General features: G+C 40.2%; 1 protein-coding gene across 1 annotated transcript in view; it reads left to right on the top strand.

Moving 5' to 3' along the window:
- The first annotated feature begins 3,649 nt into the window (after nt 1-3,649).
- Nucleotides 3,650-14,488, top strand: part of LOC111647059 (disco-interacting protein 2 homolog C) — a 296,922-nt gene continuing 286,083 nt past the window's right edge. The window contains 1 exon segment of the mRNA XM_087171235.1: nt 3,650-3,878. Within this exon segment, the coding sequence (XP_087027361.1) occupies nt 3,800-3,878 (79 nt within the window). The 5' untranslated portion in view covers nt 3,650-3,799.

The raw sequence follows: 14,488 nt of genomic DNA, 5'->3' as shown, positions 1-14,488 counted from the left end.
TGAGACTTATCATCTCCTACAGTTCACCACATGTTGTCTACACCCATAAATATGTGACAGGGTGGAGCTTGATGAGTGTTGAAGCTAGAAACAAGGCAATGTTTTCAGTCTTTACTATATTTAACAAAGAGGAGCTGTTTGTTATAGGCAGGGTGTGTTATCTGTCTTTTACAACATGCAGTAAGAATTATGACCCAAGTAAGATACAAAAGTCACTTGGAGCTGGGCAGGTAATATTGTTCATATTGCTTAAAATTCCCACAGAAGAATAAAAAGCACAGCTTCATATTCTGAAGTTTTGTAAGCTTTGATACCAGAACAGATCCCTAAGGATTTAAGCATTAAGGATATCAATGTCTCTCTTCTGTCTTAACAACAACAACAACAACAACAACAACAACAACAACAACAACAACAACAACAAGCTGCTGCTGCCTCCCCCAGTATGAAACTGTTTGTATACTTTTCTGTGTCCTCTCCAGGTGAATACTCTAAGAAACTCTTAGAATTATAACTCAGTTAAGATAGAGTTGCACTGCCTCTACCAGGCATCTCAGGACAATAACAAAAACCATGAAGTCCAAGGACAGCTAATTCTAAACTGGAGCGAAAAAGGCTGATAAATGACACCAGTTGTTCCATCACAGTGGAAGTATGTGATCTTTGCATCTGGTTGTGCTCATAGAAAGTCAAGAATTTTCTGAACAGTACCTCAAACAACAGAATTTATAAGTTTGTTTGACATGCAAAGTCTCAGTGTCTCAGTAGACTTGACAAAATATCATAAAAAAGATGACCAAAAGTAAAATATAGAAAAATAAAGTGGCAAGAACAACTTTATAGGAGATTTAACACGAAAGAGATGATGTTGCTAAGAACTGCATCTGTTTTAAAGCCTGGTTACATGTGCTGTGCAGTAAAACGTGACACAACCAGATGTTATGTCAGTTTACCTTAACTACATTTGTAAAACATCATGAACATCAGTATCTTGTCATAAGTTGCACCACATTAAAAAATCAGATCTTCAGCCTCAGGTGTCAGCTGGTCCTGATGAGAGTGAAGAGCCACAAGATGGCAGTGTGTTCACACAGGACAGTGCAGACAGTCACTGATGATGGTGATGATGTTGGTGTTGATGGCTAACAAAAATTTAATGAAAATGCTTTGAAAAAATAGAAGATGATGATGATGATATCCTACATCACATGTTGATTTTGAGACATTAGCCACACTTTTTGAATAAACAATATATTAATAATTATTATTATAATAATAAAAAAGTAATTAAAAAAAGTAATACACATTAAATTCTGACCTGTAGAGGAATACGATGCCTGATAAATATCCAAAAATCTACAGAAGTCACATTTTCCTTTGTCCCCACATCAAAATGGAATATTTTTCCAATAATCAATACACACATAATGTTTTAATTTGTGAACTTTTAGATGCAACAGTTAACAGGCAGGTTTTGTTACCTTTGGGTAGAGCCACGCTAGCTGTTTCCCCCTTCTTCCAGTCTTTACGCTAAGCTAAGCTAACCAGCTGCTGGCTGCAGCCTCATATTCAGTCAGCACACAGGAGTGAGAGTGGCGTCAATCTAAATCTCTGACTCTCGCCATTATTTCCCAAAATTTCAAAGAACATAACTACAAACTTCAAAGATCAAGAATATCTTTTCTTTTGTTTGTTTATTTGATTTTTCTTTCTTCTGCTCCCACCTGACGTAATGAAACAAATGTGCAAAGAAAATATAAACTTGTTGAAAAGTTTTATTTTGAAAAATGTCTGACCCCGCAGAATAAGAGTCACCTCGGAGCACAGTCTATCTGTGCACAGTCTGTGGAACTGGAAAATATGCAATACAGTGTGGCTGTGGGCAACAAGTGTAGCTCCTCACTCTTTGAGATCTACCTTCTTGATTGACAGTCACAGCATTCTGACCATTTTAATATCAAAACATTGTCTTTTTGAATGAATTCTGTGGCTTATAGTCAGTGTGCAGATGTTTTGTACAAAGCTTCACAGTTTGTGTCCATAAAATAACCCACCATGACTGATCACCTTCTGTTTGAGAATTAAAGGTGCTTGCATTTATTTATTTTTTTGTCATTTTACACTTTTGACACAAAATTGGAAACGCATTGATTTATCATTATGTACTGTAGCATTTAGATATTTCTTCATTGGAACTAAAGGCCCAGACCAATCCTGAGACCCTGAACAGAGTACACAAAAGTATGCGGCCAGTGGTGTCCGCATACTTTTGGCCATATGTGCACATTCACGCACATAGATAGATAGATAGATAGATATGGCGCCCTCTGATGGTTATTTTATCAGTTTTCTAATAATCTGTTTTTATTTTCTCCTCAAAACAAAAAAACAACAAAAAACAAATATGTGAGTCCTGAATGCGCAGTCATTATTACAGTTATTACTGATGTTTTCAAACTGTCCTAAGTCACCTGCAGTGAACTGCAGTCAATTCTACCTGCGAGCAGAATCAATACAACACAATTAACAGGCATCAGAAAGGAAGATGGATGATTTTGCCTCCAAAATAAAAGCACAAAAGCAGTTTGGTGAGGAAAAATGGAAAGTAATGGAGTCTGCGCCACAGTTACAAAGTAGTTGATTTTTTTTTTTTTTTTAATAATCTGCTAGTCAGATCATTAACGTTAAATGTATCTGTCTCTAGAGATATAGAAGATAGAAACCAAAAAGTTGATGCTGCAAAGCTTCAGTGTAAGGTTTAACTGGCTGTTTCTAAGGTTTTTGATTTATTTGTATCTGTACTTTGGAAATTACACAACTTTATAATATTTTATGTGTATATAAAAAAGAGAAAAAAACACATAGCTTAACATGAATCAAAATATAAAATCCAGAACCATGAAAAAATACATCTAGACTTTTTATTTTCATTATTTTTGCTCAGTATTACCAAGATTTTGACTTAAAATATCAGAATTTTGATTAATTTCAATTTACTCTCTTGTAATTTTTGAGCCACTATTTAATATATTTGACTGTGTTTATATTTATCAGTAACTTTTCATCTTTTTATTGTGAGAATGGACTTCCACAATGACTCAACTTGGGATTTGGGCGTGTAAATCAAAATATAATGTCAAAACCATGAAAAAAAAAATCAAAAATTGCACTTTTTAAGATTAATGATGAGATAATGGATCAAAATATCATAATTTTGATTTATCAAAAGTCTTAAATTCAAAATTTTGTCAATATTTTGTTATTTTTGCACAGTAGTAGTAGCTAATTTTTTAATTTAATTTTTTTTGATCAGATATAATTTTTGACTGAAAATGTCATAATTTTGACTTACTATGAGAAGGCAGTTTTGGGGTAATTAACCTCGTAGGGGGCCCCAGGACACACATTTATTGCTGGGTCCTTATTGACCCCCACTTGAGCGTGAACAATTTTTATAAATTATTAAAAATTTAAGTTGTTTATTAATCAAAACTTATAAATACAAACATCTAAATCTAAATTTAAAGAAACTGGAATTGTTAAAGTACTGTTACGAAAAGCGTTACACAAAACGCTCTTATTTTGAAAATGCAAGTACCGGAAGAAGAAGCGCCATGTCTTGGCTATCTTGACTCAGGTTTGCGGCGGACGAACAGCGCCGCTGCCGCACAGACAGCGACACTCAGAGACGCACTCTGACTGACTTTGGATTTTTTGGGGGTTCGAGGAGAAGCCTGAAGAGAGAAAAGAGGGAGAAAGAGCCGGAAAACAGAGATTTAAGTCGGTTTCTAAAGGCGGAATGGCGGACCGGGACCCGGTGCCGCTTCCTGCGGAGGTGAGGGCTAAACTGGCCGAGCTGGAGCTGGAGTTGTCGGAGGGTGAGTACTTGAATTTCACCGCGGAGCTCGGCGGCTCTACCCGGCTGTGCCCGGCGCTGCTGCTGCTGCTCTTGGTGGGCGTTTGAGTCGCTGCTGGTCGGTCCTTGCTGAGAGGACGAACCGGTTCTGAGTTTGAGCTGCGAGGAGGAAAAGTGTTGAGCTGCCACAAGTTCAAGTCCACATTTATTAAACGCACGCACACACGCTGCCATAGTGACTGCTCTGGTTTATCAGGCTGTGATTTGGATGCAGAGGATGTGGTGTTTCGGTGGTGTGGTACTGAGGTGGAAACAGACTTGGCATGCTGTGGTGAGACTGTAGTATTGTTATGATATTCTCACGTTATCATAAGTCCTTACTGCACAAATATGCCATGAAAACGAGATGAAAAATACAATTAAACAGCACAATTTAGCACCACACAGTTCCTCAAAATCCTCCAGGAATATAACAGAAATATCACAAAGACACAAATCATATAAAGTCATTACTTAGCACGAGGCATCATAGTTATATTATAAGAGAAAATGGCATAAAGTACCATATTAACCCTTAAATCACTGCTATTAGATTAGATTCAACTTTGTCATTGCACAGAGTTCAAGTACTGGGGCAACGAAATGCAGCTAATCATCTAATCAGAAGTGCAAGAAAACTCCACAATAGAGTTGTAGTGATGCCATTAGGGCTGCAGTTGTTGATTATTTACATTATTGATTGATCTATTGACTATTTTTTCTGATGACTTGATTGATCTTTACTCCATTAAGTGTTAAAAGTAGTAAAGAAAATGCCCATAATGTGCAGGGAGCTCAGTTTAACATCTTCAATCTGCTTTTTCACATTACAAACCCAAAATATTCAGTTTACAATGATACTAAACAGAGAAGAAAATAATAAAGTGTTACTCATATGTATTGTTTTGTGCAACCAGCAGTCCCAAACCCCAACATACTCAGTTTACAGTGGTATAAACAGAGAAAAACAGCAAATCCTTGCATTTAAGAAACAGGAACCTGTGAATATTTGGCCTCTTTTATGATTAACTGGTACATTTTCTGTTGATTATTTGACTAATCTTTCTATTATTAGATGTCAGAACAGATAATCACCAGCGTAAAGTGCACTTAAAGGTCTCCATTGAGCACCAGAGAGACGTTATAGCCCCCAGTGGGGATATCATGGGAATACTACAGAGGTTTATCTTTGGGTTTGTCAGTAAGAAGTTGTTGTTGTCCTCACTGTCATTTTGGAAAATCCCGTTCAGCAGAGCCCTGCATGCTGCTTAGATTATGAGCAGAGACTAAGCAGCTGTTAAAAGACACAGTTTTCACATGACACACTGCAGCCTGGCTGCTTTTTCAGGGGGGATGAATGATTTCCATTATATTCCAGCTTTTTCTTTTTTTCCATAACACCAGAGCATATATGCTGAAATGCAGCCTTGGTATTGATTTTCTCATTAACTCCCCTCCTCCTCCTCCTTCCTCTTCTTCCTCTTCTTTTTCAGATTGATATGTCACATTGCTGCAGACTCACTCTCAGCCTGGAGAGTATCATAGTGTCATATTTCAGCTGCCTGCGAGCTTAGTGTTTTCCCTGTTTCTCATGCAGTCTGGAGGCTTCGCGGGGCTCAGCCATGTATGGAGAAAGACGTGGAAAAGCACAGAGATGGAGAGAGAGAGAGGGAGAGAAAGAGGGGAAGCGATTTTTAACAGCTGACTGCAAATGCACACATCGCATTTTAATGTTTCCACTGCTGCTGCTGCTGCTGCAAATGCAGGTTTCAAAAGCTGAGATATGCAGTGACGTAGAGGAGGGGGGGAGGGATGGGAAAAAGGTGACACACATTTTTTTTTTATGTAGCTTGCCAGCTTAGAGTTGCTCTAATGTAAACAAGTGCGTCTGAGGGAAATGGGGTCAGATGCCCCGTTGCATTATTTACATGCTTAGCTGATGGTGTAAATGCACGGCGGCAGCCAGTGCAAAGCTTTCCCGCATCCCGCAGACTTTGACCTAATTTTTCAATTTTCCACGCATCATCCCTCTCCTCCTTCAGCGGGGGCGGTGGCAGAAATGACATTATCAACAGTCAGGTGCCGCTACAGCGCCACAGGGACCGCGTGTCCTGTTGAACTGCCCTTTGAGCAAGGCATTAAACTCCTGTTTTCCCTCATGGCTCACTTCCCTGACGGTTCAAGGGTTGAGATGCTGAAACATCCTCGTGGCGGAGCACATGTTGGGTTTAAAATTGCAGTTTCATGTCACAGGGGGAGGGATGATGGAGCAGGAGACGTCCACTGAGGATTCAAACAAACAAACAAACTGTGGCGCACGATCACGTAAACACCACAACAAAGTAATAATGATAAATTGGAAAATATGTGGCTGCTGAGGAGCAGCTCCACTGAAGCAGTTGGGGGTTGAGTGCCTTGCTCAAGAGCACCTTAATGGTAGTAAATAAGGAAGGAACTTTTTCTTCCCTCTCTGTTTCTACTTAGGTTAGTGAGTGCCTACATTTCCCACAATGCCTTTCAGACAACCCTCAGCACAGGTGTGACATTCGTAGCATCCAGCTGTCGGTCACGTGACGGTGTGACGTTTGCCGTCAGGGTTTTAAGTATCAGAAACCTTTAGTCTGAGTAAATGTAATCATCTTGAGCGTATCTGAAAACACTGCAGATCGTCAGGTTGCAGAAATGATAGATGAATCAATAATGAAAAGTATTGTTGATGAACTGATTGATTAATTGACTTGTTGATGTTTCAGCACCGACACAAATCAGTTGCAATCAGGAAATATTGATGGCTGATCCCTGATAATGTAAAGTATGTGGCCAATGGCTGTGGATACAGAGTCAGTTTTTATTATTATTGTTTATTATTTTGCTTACACTGCTGTACGCAACATGTCTGTGAATATTGATACATCCAGGCAGTATCTAACTCAGCATATAACTCCACACCAGCTGCAGTCCAGTACATACTGGGCAGCACACACTGGTTGCAAAATGGATGTCAACACCCAATGTGCCCTATTTAACCCCACACACTGACAGAATATCGATGCATGTCAACCCACAAGAACATGTGTCAAGATGCTGCTGAGACTCTCATTAAGCCTTCAGGGATCATTTTATCATACGTGTTTAGTGGATTGACAACATCCAGGCCATCGTATTTTGACATCTTAAGCCAAATCTTGAGACTAAAACTAGTGGTGAACTTTGTGGGAATGTTTTTTTGACTCCTCGCAATGTGGTTAATACACATCTCTTATTTCTCTTGATAAAGAAGCATTCCCGCGCCGCTAACCTCAACCTGAGTCTAACCTTAAACCTGAAAACACGTCTGTCCTCGCTCTCGAGGTCTAAAAAAACTTGCATGGTTTCCTCGCAGTAGTGGAAGGACACTCGCTGCCGTCCACTCCTATTGCAGCTGCAGACTGACAGGATGCCCTGAACTAATCTGGCTCCTGGCTCAATATTAAGCTCTGCAGTTCAGCCCCAGATAACAAGCTGTCCACCTCAACACACTGCAGATTACACACGCACACACGCACACACACACACACACACACACACACAGACACACACACACACACACACACACACACACACACACACACACACAGAAACACACATCAAGCTGACCCCGCCTGACCAGCTGTATCTGCTGCATTTTTGTTGTAAATTTTGATTTGTTTCCTTTTTTTATCTTTGAAACGTGACTGTACTTTGTTGTACCTCCCACAGACCACCTATCAATCAAACAGAGTGGGCGGGTTGTAAGTAGCACTTTCACTGGAGGCAGGTAGCATCACTTCTTGGCTGGACGACTCCAGCGATGAACAATGAGTCCCACATTTTAAGAGTTTATTTTTTCATCATTATTGATCCATTTCATACTTAAAATACGCTGCTGGATCATTTATTAATTTCTCTCTAAAGTGTGCTGGCTTGTAAAGTAAATCTTGTTTAATCAATTAGGGATGCGAGCCAATTGTGTTTTTTTGTAAAAGAGAGAAAAAGTCAAATAGTTGAGATTTGGACTTAAAGGGTTTTTCCAGTAATGGATGTTCCTGGAAATTAAAAGAGCATTCACCACAATAAAAGAACTTCCTGGCAGCCTGCACATTCAGCATATGCATCACTATCGTCATTGTAATCACATTAAAAGTTGCTTCAGCAGGAGGATGAAGGCTGATTGTTTCATTAGCAAAGTGATGCTGTGAGGGATGAAAAGCACCGATGCTCATTTTCTCTCAGTCGTCTTACTTTGAATGTTGGTTTGCTGTCCTGCGGTGAAATTTTCACATCGAGAACAGTGCAGAAATGTGATTTGTGTGGTGGCAACAAAACGGTGTTTAAACGCAGTTTTTGACACGTGACATGGGCGGGTTCAGGCTAAAACAGGTGTGTGTAAAAAGTTCAGTTGTTTCATCGTATCGCAAAGTCAAACTCTTTTGCAAGCTTGGGTTGATGTTGAACCACTGGATTTCGTTCTCTCCTCCTTCGCTCACATATGGTCTTGATGATATTCCTCTGTGAGACTCTATCAGTCTGTTATTTTTAAGCTCTCCCTCTCTCTCTTTTCTTTCTTTCCTGAAAGATCTTATGGCAAAGCAGGAACCTCCTGCTCTCCACTGTTTCATTTCTGATAATTACAGCAGAGCCCCAGAGTCTGTTTGAAAAAGGACTCCGGCTCCCATGTATGATTTATCGGCCTTGTTCTGGCCGGCAGACACTGTATTTTGCTCTGAGTCTGAGAATAGCTGCAAATGTGAATCCAAGCTCGAGCAGCTTTAAGGATCTCGCCAAACATCGGTGGTCTCAGTTCACCTGCTTTCCAACTGATCTGTGCTCCGGGAGGCTTTTGGGAAACTTAGCCGTACTAATTTTCTATCATGGTTTTCAATCAATGTCTGAGTGGTACAAGCCCCAACAAAACTCGCATCATCATAATTTTTATGTTTTTTCAGTGAAAATCAAATGCAACAATTACCATTCCAACTGAAATCATCACTTGTACTGCAATCTCAATATCTGCCAAAATATCTCCGACATGATTGTCTAATCTTTCGAGCGCTACAGGTGTAGATCATTTACATGCAGTTCTTTGAGACTGACTGTGACCTTTGACTTTTGCATTTCCTGTTTTCTTGTGCAGCAGAAAACTAATGTAGAAGTCAGAAACACTGTTCCCCTTCATTGTGATTCTTCTGAAACAACCTTATTAATTTTTCATTTACTCTCGCTGAAATGCAGACGAAGATTTTCCCCTCTAACAGGCTGAACTGAACTGTGGGATTTCTCACTGGTAATAAAAGGCCAAACTCACTAAGCCTCCTGTTTCACCGTTTAATGTATTCAGCAACTGACATTTCACTGAATCACTTACAAGTTATGGGCTAAAAACTGATGTCTTTATATATATTTTTTCTCTGTCTGCTAATGCAACAGCTTCACTTAAATTCATACGTTCACAGGATGAGTTTGTTGAGAGAGAAATAGAACTAATATCCAACAGAAACTTCCATCAGAAAATGGCACATAATACACTTTTTTTGTGTCTGATGTCATTGACTGCACTTAGCCAAAGAAAAACTATTTTGTATGTGACATTTAATGCCTTAAATAGCACAAGGGCTCCATCTAATATATTTTTTCATGATCAATTAACATGCCAATTGTTTTCTTGACTAGGTAGATGGGGCTTGGGGTGTGGCTGAGAGTGGTGACTGCTTTGTTGTGACATCACAAAGTTCCAGAAGTCCTGACGGCTGGTTTTAAGGCTCAGTTTCTGAATACAGGCTGTGTACATTTCTCTGTGGACTGAGGCTTTGATACTTTCACAGTATTAATATAGAACCTAGACCTGATCTATAATCAAACAACACATGGACATCTACCTTTATACTATATGGACCTTTACATGACTTCTTCAAAAACCCCAAATATTTGATTTACTGTAGCATATGGCCAAGAAAAACCTGGAGCCATTTAACATATATAAAACAATAGTTCTATTTAACAAATTGATTGTCAAGTTGGTGGCTTCTGATCGACTAATAGATTAATTGACTAATATTTGCAGCGCTTTGGCCTACCTCAGTAATTATCAAACAAATTAGTCTGTTTCCATGGCAGTTAATCAGCTGCTTTGAAAGTGCAGATGTGTGATCAAATTCAGCTCGTTATCAAAACAAACAAAAATGCAAAATCAGGTAAAAAGACAGGTGTCACAGCCATTTTTGAACAGGTGGTGACGCCTGCTGTGGCTGTTTTCGAGGTTTTTATTGGTCGCCAGGCGACTGCAGCTGGGTGCGGCCGGAGTGACCTTTGGATAGGAGCATGTAACAGATTCTGTAACGTATCAGGCTGAGGATATGGTTATCTTAACACACACACACACACACACACACACACACACACACACACACACACACAGTCTTATCTTATTAGTGACACTGACTGTGAATGAATACTAGATGATTGCCTGTGACTCTGTGATATAAACAGAAAGCGTGTCAGTGTGTTTCATCAGCGGTGACTGATGTTTTGGGCAGAGTCCAGATCTCTGCAGAGAGAAACCAGCTGAGAGTCTTTCTGTCTCTCCGTGGAGGACTTGCTTCCTCAAGTTTGCCACTTTAATTTTAGGTCCTTACTCAGCTCGGGGTTTTAGTTCTCAAAGTTTTGTCATTAGTCATTTCTCTCAGTCACATGGTGCTCTCTCCACGTTGACACCTGGAAGAGAGAAAAAAATATGGGAAAAATATCAGATTATTACTGGCCCACTATACTTGCCGTAGTTGTGTTCACACTGCAATGAGCTCAGATCTTTGCAGTTAGCTCAGAGAGCACAATGTCATCATACTGTGTTATGTAATGCAGCCCAGCTTTAATACACGCTATATGTTGTTAGTTTTCTTACTTTACTGTAGTAAAATGAACAAGCTCAACTTTGAAACCCAGTTTAAACAGAGTTGACACTGAGCATCAGTACAAACAGAGATCATGATGAGAATTACTGATTTTGTTTTTTGTTACAGGTTTTACTGTTATATCCTTATAACTTCTGATAAGTTTCCTGGAAAGAACCAGGAGCTCAAGTTCTGAGTTGTTTTAGTTGGTTCAGTTCGTTGTATTGAGCTCATTGTTGACTGCCGTGAACATTGCTTGAAAGCTGTTGGAAAAGCCAGTAAGTTTCTGTCTGCTTTTCTCTTGTTTTAGTGTTTTATGCGTTCACGCTGGCTACAGCTGTGCAGTGGCGTTATGTTTTCAGGTCGTCCGTCCATCTGTATTTTCTCGTGAACACGATATCTCAGTTGATGAACTGATTAGAAAATTAAATTAGAAATGAAAATACACTTAATACGTTTTATTAAATTCCCTCAAAGTCTTCACTACATATATTACATAAGTCTGGGCAGACATGAATGTAACTGGTTGGCAGAGTAATTGTAGTTTTTCTCAACAGAAACTCTTCTTGTTGTGTGCTGTAAAGCCATCCTGCAGATTTCTCTTCACTGTTTATTTTGAAATCTTAACATACATTTTTTCTGAAACCAATGGCAGTATCAGAAAAGCCTCTGATACTTCCTAAAATAAATCATTTTTAACGTAATGGTATCGGATTGGTACTACAAGTTCAGGTATTTGAATCAGTATTAAGAAGGAAAAAATGGTACTGGAACATCTCTAATTAATTTCATTTATATATTAGCCACAGGTTAATAAATCAATACTTTCCTCTCTGCACCAGACTTCTCTGCTGTTTTTTTTTTTTTTTATGCCTTTGAGAACCTTTTTTTTCCTCAAAGTAATTCAATGCTATATTAAAAGATCAATCTGCCATCACTGCAGGGTGAAAACATATGTTGTACTTGAATAGATTTAGGATAAATGTCAGGTTACGTCTGCAGGCTGTGGTTTGTTGTGTCTTCTCCTGCGTCGTAACGTCTCACCTTTAGACCAGCAGTTGCCATAGAGATGGAGTTATTTTCTCCCCCTCCTACCTGAGAGATTACGACCTGTGGGGATGGAGAGAGAGAGAGGCTTGTTCTGCTTTAGTGGCACAAAGCTTCTGTCACACAGCTCGGCCATAAATTCATATTTGGTCTCACTGTTGGCTCCCTGGAGCAACATGAACAGTGATTCAGGACTCCAGACGTGCAGTCACTCGACGTAAATCTGACCGCTGTCCTCGCTCGACTCCCGCTGGAGAGATATCAGCTGAAATTGTCGCTTTATTGTGAACACGGCTGTTGTTAAGGGAAGCTGGCTGAGGTGAACAACACATCATGACATCAGCCTGAGATGATCTGACTCCGGAGCTGAACAAACACTTACACCACACTTACAGCTGTGGAGGGGTGAGAGTATCCTCTGGGCACCAAAGTTTGTTCACTAAGGAAAGAGAAAAATAGTTTTCTCACTGAAGCTTCCTTTTCTTGTTTTTTTTAAACAGGGTTTCAAAAGCCCTTAGGGTCATAAAACTCACTCAGAACACAGAACAGCATGTAAAACTTTCCACTCAGGGAAGAAAAACTAAATTAAAGAGACGTTTTCTTTACCAAACAGCAGCTGTATGGATCCCCCAGAGCGCCAGTGCCATCTTTATCCACAAACACTTTTTTTCAGTTGAATGCAAATCATCCTGCTGCAGCTCTTTTCCGCGTCCCCGAGTGGCCTCTTCCTCTGTATCCAACCCTTCCTTCTAAAAATTATGGCTCCGTACAACTAAACTGCAGCGGCAAATATGTTGTGTAGGAAACCTAACTGCATCAGCACTTGGTTGAGGCTGAGGAAAGATCCTGGTCTGGTTTACATTTAACCTAAACCACCATCATTCTTTTGTTGCCTAAATCACAGATGTAGCGCTACAATATGTTGCCTCTGATCATAATCCAGCAAGTGGTTACCGTATCTTTCCTACAGAAAGTGTCAGCTGTTGCAGTTTAGTTGTGTAGAAACGTAATTTCAACCAGACAGGGATGTGTTGTTAATGGACAAGGCCACTGAGAGAGCTGCTTGTGCTGTAGCCAATCCCAGCTGACATGGGGGCGAGGGGTACACCCTGGACAGGTCGCCAGTCTGCCACAGAGCTACTGGCAATTTAGAGTCGCCAATTAACAGCAGGTTCCAACCCAGAACCTTCTTCCTGTGAGGCGACAGTTCTAACCACCAAGAGGTGTTGATTCAGCTGTGTGATCATTCTGGAGGATGTAGTTTGTGCTGCTGTTGAACTGTATTGAATTATGCACATAGATGTTTCTGTTGTTAAAGGTCCCGTCAGCCATGCCCCAAGCCCCGCCCACCTGGACCCAATGTCCAACCTTGAGTGTTTACCTGAAATCTGCTAGATTTCTATTCAATCACTCAGCAAACAGTCAGCCAATCAGAAGACAGGCTCAGAGCCTCCTCTCTTCTGATTGGCTTGAAGCTGATTTTTAGTGGAAACCACTTATTAAGGTCATGTTGAAGTATTTTAAGAAAAGACTAGTAAATGATGTAGAAGACGTCAGTGTCACACAACCACAAATATATTTTCTTATGGATCAACATTTCAAATAAAACGCAGAAGAAGAGGACAAAATGGAGCTTTAAGCCTTAAATTTAAATGGGATGGTCAAAATAATTGAAACACCTGTTTCTATTCCTCAAAATTTTCATAAAGTTGAATCGACTCCTTTCTAAACCTGAACATTTTAACCTTGACGAAGTTAATTTGTAGTTGAACTGTTATATTTTTAGCTAGGTGGCAAACATAAACCTTCCCTGGATTAATGCAGCTTCAAAACAGGGAATTTAAGTATAAACACAACATGAGATTGAGTTATAAGCAGCGTGGCGCAACTCTCAGGACCCCACCTCCCAGGCCTTTCCATGGCAGTCAGTCCACATGTTTGTCATCAGCTGTCATCCTCTCTGAGAGCCGGGTGGCTTCTCTCGCAGGAGGCAGCAGCATAAATATTCATCTGCCCTCCCTGTCAGCCTCGCAGCACAACAAATCTGAGGGCTGGAAATGTCAGCGGGGCGAACAGGGGTGTTTGTTTCCCTCTGCTTTGGGTCGTCAGTCGTCAGCAGGCAGACGGAGGACAGGTTGAAGTCCAGTTGGAAAGCCGACTGCGAGGGCAGGAGCAGCTCTCGGGCAAAAAGAAAATTAGCTGTGGTTTTATATGGAAGTCACCATCAGGTGATTTGTTTTGTTTGTTGTTGAGCACAGAGTTTGAATAAGTAGTGAATTCATCTTCCCAGTTTAATGTGCTCAGCCAAGCAGGGAAGGTGCTGGGCAGAACTCAAACACCTTTAAGTTCAGCGGTAATGGCTGATCCAAGCTGTTGCAGTTTTCCTTCACTTGTTTTAAGAAAATAAAATTTTTAGGACTCAATTCTAAAGAGAAATAACTTGATAAAATGCTGATTTTTTTGAACATCTCTGGGATTAGACACAAACCCTCAGTGTTTATCTGTCTCCCCTTTGTGATCTGAACGGAGGTGGCAGTTGTGCTTGCTCAGGCAATTTGGAAAAACCCCTTTGGATGCTCTGTGTAATGGGCTTCAACTGCTCCATCTGCCATTAGAGCAATCACAAGACCCCCCCCCCCCC

The sequence above is a fragment of the Seriola lalandi genome, unplaced genomic scaffold (genome assembly GCF_002814215.2).
Source record: "Seriola lalandi dorsalis isolate HSWRI2012SDOR001 ecotype SW California unplaced genomic scaffold, Sedor1 jcf7180002054982, whole genome shotgun sequence".
In the NCBI taxonomy this organism is placed as follows: Eukaryota; Metazoa; Chordata; class Actinopteri; order Carangiformes; family Carangidae; genus Seriola; species Seriola lalandi.
The sequence above is the reverse complement of the archived record's forward strand: the minus strand, read 5'-3'. Positions and strand labels throughout refer to the sequence as shown.